Genomic DNA, 19,141 nt, shown 5'->3' with positions numbered 1-19,141 from the left:
GCACGCACACACTCTCTGTCTCAATCGGCCAGAGGAAGCTCTGTTCATAGGTCCTGCCTGCCCAGCATCAGGCTAAGTGCTCTTGACAGCAGACCGCACAGTTATTAACTGTGATCCGCCACCACAGGGCCCGGGCACCGCCGCTGCGGGGAGGGTATAGGATGGGCTCCACACCCACACAAAGACTGCTTTCAGCGTTCCAGTCCTCAAACATCTCTAATGCACACTTGCTGTACTTTCACATACATACATTTGGTCTCATTTTTAAAAATCCTGCTGAACTTGTGGGTGTTTTTGAAATTAGATAGCAGGTAATTCCACTAACAACTCAGGCAACGGCAACCTAACAACATAACAAAAAAATACTGTGGTGTACCAGGGTACACTGATGGTATCAAATAGTGTTACCAATGGTCATTTTGTACATATTATGGTAGGCCTACTGAATGATTACCATATTCAAGTACAATGTTACTTCAAAACCATGTCACTGGTGATAAAAGCTGAGGGGGCTAAAATGGGACAGAGTGCCTCTCTCAGTTCCAGTTGAACGTAAAGAGTGACCCTGTACATTTCTGTACAGTAGCCCGTACGTGCCTGTAAGGAATAAATGCTCTACTTAACCTTGTGTCAAATGCAGTCAAATGCAGCCCTTCTAATCAAGACCGGTGGTCTGAGCGCTGTTTGTGTCTCTGGTTCACATGACTCTACCACCTCTTCCTGAGGATGTGGATGCCGAAAGTCCAGTTTCAGCCCCCGCAGCGACGCATTAGCCTGTGAAATAGGGATGCAGTATATTTGAGACATTCTAGACTGTCCATAATGACAGTCATCTATGTTTAGCCCTGAAAATATTTCAAAAAACAGCATCTTGTCCTCACAAACAGATGGACTGAAAAACCCCAAGCCACTTTTTCCTGCCTGCGTTTCCCATAATTAGAGCCCACAACTCGCTGTTAAATAGTTGAGGCTTTTTGCCTTTGAATCGACAGTCTTTTATATAGTAGCACAGCGTACACAGGCTCTCTGCGCCGTGGGACGGTGCTGGCCGTCCACAGCCGCCTTCAAAGCACCAGTGGGCTGAAGACGACTGACATGTATTATTCTACACAAGCGCTGCCTTTTGTTCACTTCAGGCTTCTAGCCACAAAATAGCTGGATTTGTCCATCAAGTACTGCTATTTTGGATAACCCTGTTTTTCTCATCTATGTGCCTTCTATATGTTGGTGGAGCACTGATAACCACATGCAATTAATCATGACACAGATTGTTATTCTCATAGCTGAACCCTTGCAAAAACATTTTTTAATTATAATAATAATATAGTTGATTATTATTATAATTATGAGCAATTAACCTATATTTATCCTGCTAAGTTATGTGGTTTATTCAACTAAAATTGTAGATTAAATAAAACCTATTTTTATTTAGTAAAGACATCTAAACTGCATATTAAAGGTTAGTCCATTTAAACTAAAAACATTCTGATCCTGGTTCAGACTCAAAATGAGCAAAATTAGAGAAAATGAACCAATTAAAACCATTAAATCCTTAACAAAACATACTGCAAAAGTGAGGCAAAGTGGAAGTGCTAGGTGGCTTTGACCCAGCACTGCCAGGAAGCCTCTGCAATTGTGCCATTAAAATCTACAGCCTGACAGGATTGTTTTGAAAAAGAAGGAAGAAGAAAAAAAACTATTGTGCTTATGTGTCTATTGTGAAAATATTAGTATAGATTTAACATATCATGAAAAAATCGACCATTAGTAAATTATAAAAGCCTCCCCAAACCTGTGTGCAACACAACAGGAGAATTTCTAGACTCTGATGATCGCCGTAATGCAAGTACAATGAACGAGGACTGAGACTTATAACTTCAAAAATATACCTATTCCAATTTCATTAGACTGCTTTGCTTTCCGTCCAATGGGCTGTTAACGGTTGTGAACGGATCAATGTGAATCGGATCCGTCTGATTCGTCTATAATTAATTCAGTCAAAAGAATTGTTTATTCAAGAACCAGACATCGCTACATCTCTTATAATCGCACTGAGGTGATTTAAACAAATATCAAGATTTGTGACATTTAGGCCACAGTATGCTGAATATTTCAGTCTGTTCCTCAAAAAAAAAAAAAAAAACTTTTATTGAGCTTCAGCTTTTGTGTTATTTTTAAAGCTTGAATGCCCCATTAATTGAGCAACCAATATTTCACTTTTTTGATTTGTGTGGAAGCAAGTAGCCCAGTTATACATGTTTGGAGAGACATGAACGTAAGTAAATTATGACAGAATTGTATTTTTTTTGGATGAACTTATCTTTTATAGAACTGCCAAGTAAACTATAATTTGTTTGGTACAGGGCACAATAAAGAGGACGAACAAGATTATATTACAATACATTGCTGCACTTATGCATAAAGATATAATACCACATTTAATTGATAAGAAAGTGAAGACACTTATGAACTCAGTAGGTCTGAGCGATATTCTAGTGACTGCTATGCCAACCCAAATTCAAAATCTCTTATGCGGTGGACCACCAGCAGAAACTCCCCCTCGGCCCCTCCTATAGTACTAATATCATTGTGGGAGTGCAAAACATACACACTGTACATCCAGCAAGAGTCGTCAACCAAAAGGGGCGTTAAAAATCTATTCTGGAGGCCATTTGGGAGGGGAAACAGAGGTAAAGGAGCATAAGTCTTGGTTGAGTATGATTTGAAGGAAACCCAAAGCAGGGTAAATAGCAGGGTAAATGGAGAAGTCTGTGGCTAGGAGTTGTGGGATGAGGGAATGACTCTTCAGAGCAGATGCAAAGGAGATGTTTGAGAAAGACCCCCCATATACTCCACGCATACACTTTTTATCCTGCTAACAAGACCCTCAAGGAAACGCCTTATTTCATCCCTTTAATTACAAACGCTCGTAACACACATATATACACATTTGGTTTGACTGTCCTTTACATTCAAACGGATTCTCTTCGTCCTTGTCACTACATCTAACAAACATGTGTACATTGTTCTCACACAGGCTCAGAGATACACAGAGGGAAATTCACAACATGTAAAACCACACTGTAAAACATTCATACAAACAGATGCCTCTAATAGTTCCAGGCCACACCCTGAGAGACGACCTCCCCAAGATAGGCGACCACCCGTCCTCTCACCCTGGACACGCAGAGTGAGGCTCAGGCCTGACTCAGCTCAGTGGCCTCCAGCATAGTGTAAGTAAAACCACCTGCAGCGCAGTCAGAGGTCATAACCACTACGGTAATGGGTGAACCCGATGTCAGACACATTCAGCTCTGAATGACACCACACACACTGTATTATCAGCAAACATGACAGTGATTAATAAACACACACACACACACACACACACACACACACACACACACACACACACACACACACACACACACACACACACACACACACACACACACACACACACACACACACACACACACACACACACACACACATATCAATCTCCATATGGAGTGTTCAGTAAGGGAGCTTATTCCTTCCAAAAGGTCACGTGCACACAAGAAATTCACAAGCACAGTAGGTCTTATAAAGCTGGGTGGGATTCCATCGCATGATTAAAGACAGCAAAGGCCTTTGATCTGTAATGAGCTGTAATTAATGCATCCTATAATGTGGCCATTAATAACTGCTCTAAAAATGTAGGAATTCTGAGAAACAAATGCAGGTTTGCCTTCCTTCTTGCATTTGATTTGGTTTAACATTAGCATTTTTACTTTTTTAGGAGATTAAAAGGTTAGATATTGAATTAAATGATAATATATTTTATATATATTAAATATTTTCTTCACACATCCACGATGGAGAACTAATGAAAACAGACACACACATGTAACATGCATAACACCATGTTTAGGTTTGACTGTAATGATGACATAATTGCAAAGAAAATGACACTTCAGTACATGAAGTAAATAGTAAAAAATGCTAAATTGTTGCTACAATTAAGATTTTATAATGTCTAAACAAATTTAAATGAAAAACTTGGGAATGGTATAAAAGCAGTTGAGTAATCCTCTGCTTCCATCTAGTGGCAGTAATTTAATATTTAAGTGTTTGTTTTGCAGTAGGTGGCAGCAATATTCCACTTAACCATGGCACTTTTTCAAAAATTGTTCCTATATTATATAAATGTATATTTTAAAATGATTACAAATTGAGGCAAATCAAAAATACCATAAATTCCCCAAGACTGCACAACTGTACAGTAAAAACATTTATAAAGTGGGTTATATTACGTTTGTTAAAAAAAACACACAAAAAAACATTATGTTACAAAATCACAGTTTTTGGTTACATAAGCTAGTTGGACAGAAAAATGAATGTTGTTGCCCTATGTGTAATAGCATAGCAAGCAACATAGCATAACATAAGTGATATTAGCCTATTTTATTATGCATAATATTAGGCTACTCATACGCCATGAGTGATAGCTGTAGGCCTAGGCCTTCATACCTTTATTTTTTGCACGTTCCCCTCTTTGTTTTCTCGTGGTGGCAATACCTTTTGTCTTTTCCCATCATTTCATTTTATGTTGATTTAGAACTTTTCTTGCTGGAATCGAGGCGAGGTAAACCAACCCCTGCTCCTCCTTACTCCTGTCCCGAGTGAGTGTGTACATTCTTTTTTTTTTAGGACGCACACTCCGAATCCTGAACAAACAGGTCGAATAAACCACACGGTGACATGATATTGACGTGATGTGTAAATGAGCGTTAAACCAATTGTTAAACCCCTTTTCCCCGTCAAGATGCTTATCGCCCATGCCAAAATTCGGAACCGGTATATAAATATATAATTATAAAATATTGAATGTGAATTTTTATACGTGTTTGAGTAAAAATTTTTTTTTTTTTGTTTAACTACTGACAACATTTCTTTCGAATTTTAAGTAAAAACCTTGTCATTTAGGCCTAGAGCATTTATTTGAAGAAAATGTCAACTGGTCAAAATAACAAATAGATGCCATGTTTTCAGAACTCGAATGATGCAAAGAAAACACGCTTATATCCATCTTTAAACAACACGATAGCCACTAACTTCGGAAGAGTTCAGAAATCGATATTTGGTGGAATAATAACCCTGATTTCCAATCACAGTTTTCATGCATCTTGGCATGCTTCTCTTTACCTTCACATTGCTTCGGCTTTTGTTTGGTGGCTTGTGACCTTCCATCTTTCTCTTGATCACTAACAAACACGAGGTTTTCAGTGGGGTTTTGGTCAGGAGATTGGGCTGGCCATGACATGGTCTTTTTTTTAAATGACATGGTCATTCTCTAAATGACCATATTTGAAATTGGGAGGAAATTTTGTCAGTAGTTTACAGATTAAAACAAAAATGTTCATTTTACTCACATACATACAAATAGAAAATTCAGAGAATTATCTTATTTTTCTAGAGCCTTCTTTAATAATGCATATTTAACTTGATATGTAAAATAGTTTATATAAAAGTACCAATCCTAAGAACTCAGAGAAGACTATTCTTGGAGACTATTATTTGCTGCCATCTACTGGTCAAATCAGTTGCTGCCTGCCTAACAGACAATGAAATACTGTACATTTCCACTGTAATCCCTTAATCTTAAGGAAATGCAGCTAAGCAAGGTAGATATGTGAAGCCATAAAAATAAAATCTTCCATAATAAACAAATACTCTGTTTTCATATTAAGTTATTAATTTTTTTAATAACTTAAATTGTTTTTAACAATAATTAGAAACTTTTAATTTTCAACTGAAAATGACAAATTATATTTCCCCGACTTGTGCACAAGTTATCCTAAGATGTTGTCCTGTTTTGTCTGGTGCGGTTCACAAAACTGCAAAGGAAAGTGACAAACTAGAAAGAGACCCAGTGGGCTTAACATCAGGAGGGGTTGTGAAAGAAACAAGAAAGTGAGTCTGTCACATAAAAAATTCACAGGAAAGAGCTGAACTGTACAGTTGAAGAGGTCTTCTGTTTGAACTTCAAAACCCAAGTAAATGCCCCAGAGAAAACAGACCTGACACCAGATGGCAAATCTGAACCAGGCAGTCAAAAACTGGAGCAACACACACACACACACACAAATAGGATTTGTAGCTTGATGAACAAAAACTACACCAACTGCAAGAACCGTGATAAATCTGTTTTTAAAACAAGCAGACCAAAGACTGAAGAGTCTAAGTTGAGAAAGTTCAATGAACTTACATTCATATAATCATTTCTTTTTTAAAACACCTGAAGAAAAAGGTCTTGAAGACATACAGTGCTGAGGCAGGTGTTTAAATTGTCCTCTGGTTTGAAGTTTCAGTCCTGTTTTTGTCGTAGGTCTCAGGTCATCTGGCACTAAACATTATGCTGATCCATGAGTGGATGGTGGTTGACAGGTCAAAGCAGAAAGTTAGTGTCCAACACTTAAACTGATGGGACATGTCTTGTACTACTTACTCCAAATATGAAACAGGGGAAAAACTAATAATTTTAAAATTTAAACTAATCGTGGGGGGTGTGGGGGGGGGGCATGTTTAGTCAAATAAAAAAATATTTCCATGAGAAAACAAGGCTTTTTAAAAAACTTAAATGAAGGAGAAAAAATTGTATTAAAAAAAATCAAATAAAAACATTAACTCTTCCTGAGAACAATCAGAAAAAAAAATAAAAATAAAAAAAAACAATTACTTGTTCCTCAGTGTGCAATTAAATGTGTGTGTGTGTGTGTGTGTGTGTGAAGGGCAGACAGGGACAGGGCAATCAGTCCTGATTTACTTGGCTTTTTTGTCAGTATCCCTGCAGTCCATTATAAATCTTTTGAGATGGTGCCTGTTTCAGAAGATGTCTTATACCTGAGGGAAAAAAAATTGTTGAATTTATTAACTCCCAAATGCACAAAAACATCCAGAAACACCACAGTAGTCACACAGAAGAGGGACAGTTTTAAATAAATCCCATTTTAATATTCTCTAGATGTTCTCTTACCATCTTTCTGTTGGTCATCAAGCTGCTCCTTTGGGAAATCTACATCAAAGGTGACTATGAGCGATCCACGGATATTGTTGTTGTCAAAATTTGGTAGGCCCTCACCCTTCTTCCAAATACGCGCTCCTGGCTTAGTGATTTTATCTCTCACAATGTGCACCTACAAGACCACAAGATAAGTCTCTGTGAGTTTGTGAACAGCCTTATCTTATACAGCAAATACAACGACACATGACAACAGGAGGATATTAGGGATGCACATTATTTTGTGTTATCAACCAATCATTTTTAAGTAATCTGTACCTGTCAAACTAATATTTATTAAGTTATGAATATTAGTTTTATGTTGGATATCCACCTTAATGGTGCATGTCATCAGAATGAGTTGCTGTGCATGAATGCATGTACATGACGTGAAAAAACTTTAAATTTGATAAAGTAATTTAAACTGAATTATATATATATATATATATATATATATATATATATATATACACACACACACACACACACATGTGTGTATATATATAATAAATCATGTACATGCCAAATTTTACATTTTAAAATTGTGCATTCTAACATAACCATAAATCAAGTTCACAAAAAAAAACAGTAAATCTATTGAAAGTAAAATCTGGGAAATTAAACATGCCTTGTGGCCATCTAAATGAGTGATGTCCATCTCAAAACCGACCAGAGCCTCTACCAGAGAGATGGTGACGTTTGTGTAAAGGTCGTCACCTCTGCGCTCAAACAGAGGATGCCTGGACAAGAACAAATTTACATTTGATAAACTGAAACACAGTTTTAAGTCTCACTCTTTCAAACAGGTGCATTCATTGAAAGTATACATACATTAAGAGTTCAATTAGTTGTTCTTATCACAATAATATAATATTACTTTACTCTTACTTCAAAACTTTGATGCGGAAACGCAGATCTCCAGGCTCACCATCAATGTGAGGTTCACCTGTGGTCAGTCAAACAACAGATACACACTTGATAAATCATATGTTGCAGTATCGAGCTCATTCATAAAATGAAGTGTTACTGCACTGAGTTATCTGTAGAATTATTTCCTATACCTTCCCCAATGAAAGGGTATTCCATCTCATCTCTCACACCCTGCTCGATCTCCACCTCTAGTGTTCGCTCCTCATTCACAAGCCTGGAAACAATGATACAGTGTTTAATAGAAAATCATGAACCGTCTTGGTGAGTCAAAGTGAGAGTGATTATCAGGCAAACTTACTTGATGTTGGGGCATTCATCACAGACTACTTCCTGTGTCATCTGGAAGCGACCTGGTCCTAGCTGTGTGGTTCTCATTTCCTGCCGGCAGTTGCATTTTCTTTTGCCTGGCGCTTCTTTTGATACAGGTTTGTTTCGTACCACCTACGTGTTGAAGAAGAGGAAACACAGGAAAGACAGGAAATTACTGTACATTACCATGTACACTGCCAAACAAAAGCCTATAAAAGAACACAGAAGGTCTGAATACTACAGTACATCAGGAAGGAAATGGAGAGGGATCAAGAACAAAAAGAAACTCGCCTCCACAAAATTCCCTGAATACACCTCTTCTAGGGTTACTTCAAGGTCCAGTACGATGTCATTACCCCTGGGAATATCCCGGCCGGCCGGCTGCCTATTTCCACCGAACATAAACCCAAAGTCGCCGAAGAAACTTGAAAAATAACAACAACAAAAAACATGAATATCAGTGCAGTCACATAGTCTAGATTGAATGTGCAGTTACAGTGACAACATTTGTGTTTCAAACAGACATGCTTCTGAAACTAGATAAACAACTATGCATCAGACTTTTGAAAATCTATAATACAAGCTCATATTTGACAAATCATACAATGTTCATTGGAAAAACTCACAAAAATATCAGCAGTTAACTGTTAAATAAAATGTTAATTAGGTGGGTGCCATCTTAATATTGTTTACCTGGAGAATATATCACCATGTGAACTTTGATGGCCTTCCTTTAACCCCTCCTCTCCATATGCATCATACTGTTTCCTTTTCTCCTCATCTGAGAGCACCTGCGTTTAAAAAAGTACCATAAGAAAATATGTTTTTCCAGGGTAAAAAGACTAATTAACTCACTTATAGCCAATGTCAGAAATTAACTTTGCCCCCTGAAGTTGTTCTTCTACCTTTATGAGATTATTTTATTTTTTGAAGAACCAATGACACTTTAGTGTATAAAGCCATGATTAGATATTATGAAATATACAAAATGTTAGATAGCAGATAAATAACAGGAATTTTTGCCACCACATTTTAAATAGCTGGGGTGTTTTTGTAGCTTTCTGTATTGTTTTTGGCCCAGGCAAGCAACCCTGGTTTAATTTCTAATTTCTTTCTTTTAATCATCCGGCTGAAAAAACACCTCAGATGTACAATCATAATCATATTATATACTCCTCCTTAATTTAACCATCCATAATTGAATATATAAATATATTTATTTAAGTCTAATTATTACTGTTGCATGTTATATTTAAAATATGTATTTATATATGAAAAAGTATACTTTTAAAATCCTTTACAAAATTGTTTATGTTACAATGAAGTCGACCAATGATTAATTTCCTTTAAACAATAAATAATTTACAGTGTAAAAATTAAACTTTGTAATATTGTAGCCTACAATGTGCACAGGCTACACTAGCGGTCTACGTCACAAATCATATGAATGACAATAAGCAGATGTTTCAACCAATCAGAGGCGGACACACATTTCTTGCTACCAATCAAATCGCTCCATCGGTTCGTTTCTAACAACAACGCTCATGCTGGTCATCATATTCACTGGCATTATACTGACGTTTTGTTCAGAAATAATAAATATGTCTAGCGATGCTTTAGTGACACAAAGCATAGCCAGTTCAATTATTTGTATTATAGTTACGCCTAATATTTGCATGAAAACTAAGTCACATCAATTTTAAAAGTAAAATTGGGTTAAAATTGTCTTTGTTCAACAAATGAAGCGTAGTCAAAACGAATAAAAAGCCCCACGTGAAACTACTTAACATAAACAGCCATACCTCGTAAGCAGCTCCAAGGTCTGCAAATTTGTCTTGGGCATTTGGGTCATCTTGGTTTCTGTCTGGATGAAGCTGCAATGCCAGCTTTCTGTAGGCTTTCTTAATATCTTTAATTGATGCTGATCTACTAACCCCCAAAATTTTGTAGAAATCCCTCCTGAAAATACACATTATTTTAGAACATTTTAATCATACATCAGTTCATACATTCAAATTATTGATGAGCAGATACAGCTACATGGATACGAGGAAATCAGACAAGGCACAATAAAAGCTTCAGATATTTCTAAAATGTATATAAACATGTGGCATCGTCGATGACAAGCTGCAGCCTTGTTACAGCCATTATCGATAGGTAACGTTATTTAAAAACTAAAAATAAAACAATGTCCTATTTTAATAAAAAAAACACTCCAGGCTTTAAATAAACGCATTCAATTACAATAAATAACGAGGTTATATAAAGTAGTTTATGGCGAGATTCACCAGCTTGATGCATGAACAGTGGCGTAGACCAATCACAGTGAAACATGTGTACCAGCCAGAGTAGTGAGTTTATAATGCACTGAACCTCAACAATGAAAATAACACGATATTCACTTACCCAGCCAGCACTGTCACTATCAAATATAAAAGCAGAAAACACACACTCGACAGTTTCATTCCTCTAACAGCCATGGGTAGTTGTTTCTTTCAGAATTCCAATAAAACACACCGGCTTTCTGTGATGTCTATCAAAAAGCCTCTTCCTGCTCTGTCACAAGTCCCGCCTCTTTTTAAAAAGGAAGTTTTATAAAAGTTCTATCGAAAAAAGTCTCACTGAGTCAAGAAAACGTCGTTATGTTATGTTATGTTATGTTATGTTATGTTATATTATATTATATTGTATTATATTATATTATGTTATGTTATGTAGAACAGTAAACAGTAATATTATATTACATTATATTATATTATATTGCATTGTATTGTATATTGTTTATATTGTATTATATTATATTATAAATTCGACAGAATATCACACAAGAGCTACTACTAAATATAAGATGGAACTTTATTTATTTGAATTTATACTTCACTCAAATACTTATATTTTATTTTATTATCACTATTTCGTTCTGCACGCAACTTTTATTTTGTTTTCATAGACGTACAGAGAGGTTACACAGTGTAGTTCCGGAAAGAAATGGCATCTTTGGATAGGGTGAAAGTGTTGGTCTTGGGAGATTCTGGTAATAAATATTAACTAAATAATCTATCGACCTTCATTTCTCTAACCTATAATGTGAATGTAAATTTAAAATGTAAGCGTGTTGTATAATATTCGACTCAAGCTGGAGGTATTAGCCTGCCACATTAGCTTGGATTTCTGCAATACTAGTATTATATTTACTTTTATTAGAGAATATCTATCACGAGGAACTTTATCCACTTAGATGTTGTACATAAATACTTTGTGAGCCTCGATATGTGTCCTCTGATCAGTGTTATTTCTTTTGTCTGTTGACAGGAGTAGGGAAGTCCTCTCTTGTACATTTACTTTGCCAGAATCAAGTTTTGGGGAATCCTTCATGGACTGTAGGCTGCTCAGTGGACGTCAGGGTACAGTGAAAATTATCAGTAATTATTAAGTACCATTATTAATTAACTGTGTCATTATCATAGCAAAATCTGTCTTGATTTTTTGCACAGGTACATGACTACAGAGAAGGCACTCCAGACGAGAAGACGTACTACACTGAACTCTGGGACGTTGGAGGATCTGTTGGCAGTGCCAGCAGTGTTAAAAGCTCTAGAGCTGTGTTTTACAATTCTGTAAATGGTATGAGGCACAACAATTTAAAGTTGTATGTTCATGTGCACAAAAAGAAAAAAAATGCAATGACACGTCTTTAATGCTAAATCACTATGTTTGTCTTTTTTCTGCAGGTATTATTTTAGTTCATGATCTGACCAACAAGAAATCCTCCCAGAATCTGTACCGCTGGTCACTGGAGGCGCTGAGCAAAGACTCCTCTCCAACTGGCATCATTGTATCAAATGGGTGAGTCAAGGTTAACTTCTGATTCTGTTAGAATGATTGCATCAAGCATTTCTTCAGCTGAAATACAATGCTTATATTTTACGGTAAATAAATCAGAATACAGTGAGCGAATATTTGATTATGTCTATAATTGCCTAGATATGCTGAAATAAGTTAATTCTGGATGTTTTGCACTTGCAGAGATTATGATAGAGAACAGTTTGCAGAGAACTCAGTTCCTCTCCTGCTAATTGGCACCAAATTTGATCAGATCCCGGAAAACAAGAGGAACGATGTCCTGACCCGCACTGCCTTTCTGTCTGAAGACTTTAATGCGGAAGAGATTAACCTTGTGTGTGCCTTTTAGTGCTGTTATAATGTTTTTACCTAAACTTATATAATATTTAGCCACAAAAAAAACAAAATATGTCCATTATGCATTCTGAGCTTTTTCCTGCTTTTCTTCTCAGGATTGTACAAATCCACGGTATCTTGCGGCCGGATCATCAAATGCTGTTAAATTGAGCCGTTTTTTTGACAAGGTAGTGACTTTAATTAAACTAAAGTCTGTATTTCCTTTCTGACCCTAATGATTCTCTGTCATTTTGTGAGTACATGTCTGATGGCAGTGTATTAGCATGTACAATAGCATATACATTGTGAGTAAACACTTCTTGTGTCTCTCTTAGGTAATAGAGAAGAGATACTTCACAAGAGACCCTAGCCAGGTGAGTGTGTGCTTTTCTTTGTTTACATGTGACTCAGTTTGTGTAGCCACAAATGAGCATATTTGAAATAATGTTGTTTTGCAGTAGTTTTAGAGAATTACTTATAAGATTATTAATCAAATTGCAGATGTAATACATTTATAATTAATTTGATTGTAGATTAATTATTTTGTTAATTGGCAACCTATTGTTTTCTTATTTTTTTCTCCTAAGATGCAGAGTTTCACAGACAGGAGGCGCTTTAATTTCAAGAGTCTGCACAGTGATTGAGTGTACACATATACTTTAGATTGGTGGGTTTAGTCCAGTTTGTAATCTGAATAAGCATATGAATATTCTTCCGCCATCATGTTCTTCTGCAAGACCAATTAGTTTGAGGGAATGTTTTTTTTTTTGCAAAAATAAAAATACAAAAAATAACATTAACATCCAGTTTACCATGACAGAAATATTTATGTGGATTGATGATCACCTGTATCTCATATTCAGAGATTGTCTGTATTTCCATATTTTATGTTCAATAGCAATTTTAAATCCATTTGAGGATAGGAGGACTGATATGTCTTTCTCAACACGATAATCCTAAATTGGAAATATCCCATTTTTTCCCCTTCTCATGTTTACTGTTTGTACTAATGAGGTGACATGGACCCTTGTTTTCTTTGGTAAAAGGTAATCTATGTTTATACAGGTCCTTCTCCAAAAATTAGCATATTGTGATAAAGTTCATTATTTTCCATAATGTAATGATAAAAATTAAACTTTCATATATTTTAGATTCATTGCACACCAACTGAAATATTTCAGGTCTTTTATTGTTTTAATACTGATGATTTTGGCATACTGCTCATGAAAACCCCAAATTCCTGTCTCAAAAAATTAGCATATCATGAAAAGGGTCTCTAAACGAGCTATTAACCTAATCATCTGAATCAACTAATTAACTCTAAACACCTGCAAAAGATTCCTGAGGCTTTTAAAAACTCCCAGCCTGTTTCATTACTCAAAACCGCAATCATGGGTAAGACTGCCGACCTGACTGCTGTCCAGAAGGCCATCATTGACACCCTCAAGCAAGAGGGTAAGACAGAAAGAAATTTCTGAACAAATAGGCTGTTCCCAGAGTGCTGTATCAAGGCACCTCGGTGGGAAGTCTGTGGGAAGGAAAAAGTGTGGCAAAAAAACGCTGCACAACGAGAAGAGGTGACCGGACCCTGAGGAAGATTGTGGAGAAGGACCGATTCCAGACCTTGGGGGACCTGCGGAAGCAGTGGACTGAGTCTGGAGTAGAAACATCCAGAGCCACCGTGCACATGCGTGTGCAGCAAATGGGCTACAGGTGCCGCATTCCCCAGGTCAAGCCACTTTTGAACCAGAAACAGCGGCAGAAGCGCCTGACCTGGGCTACAGAGAAGCAGCACTAGACTGTTGCTCAGTTTTGCATGTCATTCGGAAATCAAGGTGCCAGAGTCTGGAGGAAGACTGGGGAGAAGGAAATGCCAAAATGCCTGAAGTCCAGTGTCAAGTAACCACAGTCAGTGATGGTCTGGGGTGCCATGTCAGCTGCTGGTGTTGGTGCACTGTGTTTTATCAAGGGCAGGGTCAATGCAGCTAGCTATCAGGAGATTTTGGAGCACTTCATGCTTCCATCTGCTGAAAAGCTTTATGGAGATGAAGATTTCATTTTTCAGCACGACCTGGCACCTGCTCACAGTGCCAAAACCACTGGTAAATGGTTTACTGACCATGGTATTACTGTGCTCAATTGGCCTGCCAACTCTCCTGACCTGAACCCCATAGAGAATCTGTGGGATATTGTGAAGAGAAAGTTGAGAGACGCAAGACCCAACACTCTGGATGAGCTTAAGGCCGCTATCAAAGCATCCTGGGCCTCCATAACACCTCAGCAGTGCCACAGGCTGATTGCCTCCATGCCACGCCGCATTGAAGCAGTCATTTCTGCAAAAGGATTCCCGACCAAGTATTGACTATTGAGTGCATAACTGAACATAATTATTTGAAGGTTGACTTTTTTTTGTATTAAAAACACTTCTTTTATTGGTCGGATGAAATATGCAAATTTTTTGAGACAGGAATTTTGGGTTTTCATGAGCTGTATGCCAAAATCATCAGTATTAAAACAATAAAAGACCTGAAATATTTCAGTTGGTGTGCAATGAATCTAAAATATATGAAAGTTTAATGTTTATCATTACATTATGGAAAATAATGAACTTTATCCCAATATGCTAATTTTTTTAGAAGGACCTGTAGTATCATCTAAGGTGAGATGGCAGAGGGTTTTTTTTTTATTTAATGAACCATTTCTACTTAGTCTTTAGGATCATCTGAAAGGGAAAAAAGTAATCATAGATTTACAGTTTTTATTGTTGATCTTTGTAATTTAAAAATAATAAGCCTTTGCTATATTAGCAAGCTGTTAATACTGTGCATGTACATAACCCTTTACTTGAGACAACATTAAATAAAGATGCATTTGAATAAACTCTGTTTCTCTCCTCTTTTCCACTTCTTTATAGACTATATAGTACAGTATATAGTGAAGTGTGTGGATTTTGGAATAAACTGCTGCTTCAATGTATATGTAATGAGTGATTATAATCAAGGTATTAATCAATATTTTTCCTTCTAAATATCACATGAGTTGAATGACTTCTCTAGCCTTGTGATATTTCACTTTGTTATAGAAGATACCAGTGTGATAACTGAAATGTTCTTTTCATGTATTCTCTAATGTCTGTATTTGATGTGTGAATGCAATAACAGTGCTTGCTCATTTAGCCCGACTTCCAAAAATTAAATATGGAAAGATGTTTTGTTTTGTTAAGAAAGGTCTTCAACATGTGTCAATAAATTCCTCTATTTTTCTAGGGTACTCTGACGACTATAAGTCACAGGTGTCATTGAAGTCTATAGTTTAAGGGAACCTTTCTCAGTTAAAGCCTTACTTTCCAGTCAGACTAAAGTGTAGCTCTCCTTGAGAGAAAGAACGCATTATCTTGATGTTTTGAGAAAAGCTGTGTGTTAGTCTTATTGGTTACAGGTTAAGGAACAAGCGGCATTATTGGAGATTGACTGAGTTGTTGTTCTGGACACGTTGGCGCCCAGCAACCCAAATCTGCGACCAGGAAGGTCACGACGTGCCTAACTTCAGGGTCCGAGTGTCAGCTGCATAATCGATGGAGATATGCTTCAGTCTATCTGTATATGTGTGGAAAATTACAATGTTTATCTATTTCTTAGCCAATCAGAAACTACAACTTGAAGTAAGGACGTATAGCTTAGACCTTGGTGAAGGGTATAACTGCTGTGATCTTTGTAACTGTAAGTGGGGCAGCCTACGAACTCCACTGTCTTGAAGCTGACTTCAGCTGATGAAACTGCAAACTGTCTTCAGTAAAACTTTTCTTTGATTTATTATAATTCTGACTTTTGTCTTAATTAATCATTTCTGGTTCTGGGTCTTTAACTGTTACCCCCCTATCAGTAGCACCCTATTATGTATATATTATATATAGCAACACTGCAAATCCTATTCTGAACTCAAGTATCAATGCCACATGATTCTATATTCTGAACTCAAGTATGGATGCCACATGATTCTATATTCTGAACTCAAGTATGGATGCCACATGATTCTATATTCTGAAGTGAACAGCAGTTTGAGAGTGACTTCCTGCAGCACACTTGATGCACTTTATCCTGGTTAGCTTAGTACCTCAGCAACATATTCACATTAGCTGGCAATTTTCCATCCCTGTTTGAACAGACAATAATGTAGTTCATGTAATTTTCTTAAATCTTAAACATTTATAGTCAGATTTTTTTATTAACAAATGTAGAAATATTTTGTTTCATGTTATTACCAACCTCAAAATGCTTTGTAATTCAGTCAACTATCAGATAAGAAAGCATGAATCACATTTTACTTCATATGATAACCTACAGTATAAACTTGCATCATCTCGGATATTCATCTGAAATAAAAAGAAATAGATGTTAGAGCCCCGTTCATTGCCCAAGTAGGATTTGAGCCTGTTTTTAAAATACCAATGTTAAAACTAGTTGAATCAGCTTTATCTAAAGTACTTAAGAGTAGTTGGTTGTGAGTGACAGGATACACTTTCAAATAAGAACATGTAAAAAATACATTTCCTTAGAGACGGTAGTAGACATATTGACACCTAACTAGAATAGTCTGGCTCAAACACACCTCCTAACCTCACCACACACTTCAAAGGGGCTTCATAGGGGGACTTTTCACGCTACTCAGAGCAAAGAGGTATGCAATCACAAGAGCAACAACTGGTTTTAGCATCAGACTAATTTAAAAAGTATGAAACAATCACACACTCGCCCACACAAAACCCCTAACAGTTAAAGTAATTATAAATTAAATAATAATATAGCGCCTTTAAAAGTTACTTTCTCAAGGCACTTTATATGAAAGCTTTACAAAAAGTCAAACACAACAATAAAAGAACATTACATGGTAAATATAATAAAAGGCAGATAACCAAAAACAACACATTAGAAAAACAAATCAAGTAAGACCAATTCTAAAATAATTTGTTTTAAGACCAGTTTTAAAAATATGTAATGATTTTGCTTCCCTGATGTCAGCTGGGAGAGAATTCCACAGTTTTGGAGCATATGCTGAGAAGGCCATGTCAACCTTGGAACGAAGGCGTGTTTTGGGAACAGCTAAGAGACCACACTGAGAAGATTGCAGATTGCAAGTTGGCGTGTAAGGAGTTAAAAGATCGACCAGATACTGCAGAGCTAAATCATGCAAAGCCTCATACTGTATGTTAGCATTAAGATTTCAAAATCTGCACGATACCTGACAGGAAGCCAATGTAACGTCTCCAAAATAAGAGCTATAATGGTCACCAACCCTGGCCCCAGTTAAAATTCTAGCTGCTGAGTTTTGCAGACATTTTAATCTGTTAAGAGAAGATTTGGATACTCCAATTAAAGAATTAATCAATCTTTCAGCAACAGAAAAGGACAACATAGGCCAAATACATGCAATGTTTCTAAGATGAAAAAAGGAGGTCTTAACCATATTCTGTACAAAAGGCACAAATTACAGGGTAGCATCAAAGATGACTCCAAGATCAACAACACCATCAACTAACAAATCTATAGAAACAGTATTGCACAGTTGATGGGGAGAGCCGAGGAGCATGACTTCAGTTTTAGAGCTATAGATACAGAAAATTGTTAGACACCCACAACTTCATCTCAGAGAAAAAGTTGGAAAGATGAGAAACATCCACAAATTGACCAGACTTGGAATGCTGTATGTCATCAGCATAAAAATGATAGCTGAGGTCAACCGATCTTAATAGCTGACCAAGAGGGTAGATATAAATGTTAAAGAGCAAAGGACCAAGAACTGAGCCCTGTGGGACACCAGTACAAACAGGACCCACCTCAGATCTAAAACCACCCAAATTAATTGTGATCCCTAAAAAAATGACCTAAACCATTCTAAGTCAGTCTCAGATACATCAAAGACAGTTTCCAATCGGTTAAGTAAAAGCATATGTTCAGCGGTGTCGATAGCTGAGCTAAGATCTAATGAGAATCGACAGAATCAGCCAGAATCAGAAGCTAATAATAAGTCATTGACGACTTTAACCAAGGCTGTTTCGCATTTTCCTAAACCCAGATTGAAGGGGCTCGAACAAATTATTAACCATTAAATGATTGTGCAATTGAGACGTAACAACATCCTCTAAAATTTTAGACATAAACGGAAGATGTGAAATTGGACAAAAGTTGCAAAAATTGTTTAAATCACTGTTTTGCTTTTTTAATACGTGACAGCAGTTTTAAGTGCTGCTGGCACAACCAGTAGACAAAGAGTCACAGTTAGAACAGCAGGGCACAAATAACCGAGACAAGATTTAAATAAATTAAAAGGCAAGTAAGTAACATCATTTTTTTAATATTTTTTTTATTAAGTGAAAGCAATGTATTTTATTCTGGTCTGCCCATTTAAAAGCACTTTAAGCAAAAGCTGTAAAAGAGTGAAGTACACAATACTGCAATCAGGCTACTTTTCATTGTTAAACTGACTGTCTTTATAGATAACAATATATTTAAATTATAACTAACTATTATTATGAATGAATGTTTGTTCTGTTCAACCCACTAAAATAAGCTTATCCTTGTCATCTCCTACATCTGGTGATCTAAACGGATGACTTAATGAATATTGCATTTTATTTTAAGGGGTTTTATGGTCAATGAATAAATACTTCACATCAGAAATCAA

General features: G+C 36.5%; 2 protein-coding genes across 2 annotated transcripts; one reads left to right on the top strand and one right to left on the bottom strand.

Moving 5' to 3' along the window:
- Window positions 1-6,694: 6,694 nt before the first annotated feature.
- On the bottom strand, window positions 6,695-10,864 carry dnajb11 (DnaJ heat shock protein family (Hsp40) member B11). Its single transcript, XM_056232890.1, has 10 exons — window positions 10,688-10,864; window positions 10,084-10,240; window positions 8,975-9,072; window positions 8,573-8,705; window positions 8,271-8,413; window positions 8,104-8,186; window positions 7,931-7,988; window positions 7,671-7,782; window positions 7,019-7,178; window positions 6,695-6,885 (listed from the first exon to the last, which is right to left on the bottom strand). The coding sequence occupies exons 1-10, from the start codon at window positions 10,759-10,761 to the stop codon at window positions 6,821-6,823; spliced, it is 1,083 nt and encodes a 360-aa protein (XP_056088865.1). The 5' UTR covers window positions 10,762-10,864; the 3' UTR covers window positions 6,695-6,820.
- A 349-nt stretch (window positions 10,865-11,213) lies between these two features.
- rabl3 (RAB, member of RAS oncogene family-like 3) lies at window positions 11,214-13,225 on the top strand. The gene is made up of 8 exons (XM_056233015.1): window positions 11,214-11,315; window positions 11,594-11,685; window positions 11,776-11,905; window positions 12,013-12,127; window positions 12,308-12,458; window positions 12,577-12,648; window positions 12,796-12,834; window positions 13,048-13,225. Exons 1-8 carry the CDS (start codon window positions 11,270-11,272, stop codon window positions 13,102-13,104), a joined length of 702 nt encoding a protein of 233 aa, XP_056088990.1. The 5' UTR covers window positions 11,214-11,269; the 3' UTR covers window positions 13,105-13,225.
- Window positions 13,226-19,141: the final 5,916 nt, after the last annotated feature.

The sequence above is a fragment of the Rhinichthys klamathensis genome, unplaced genomic scaffold (genome assembly GCF_029890125.1).
Source record: "Rhinichthys klamathensis goyatoka isolate OS25496 unplaced genomic scaffold, OSU_Roscu_1.1 h1tg000358l_1, whole genome shotgun sequence".
In the NCBI taxonomy this organism is placed as follows: domain Eukaryota; kingdom Metazoa; phylum Chordata; class Actinopteri; order Cypriniformes; family Leuciscidae; genus Rhinichthys; species Rhinichthys klamathensis.
This window is presented reverse-complemented; position numbering and strand designations above follow the sequence as displayed.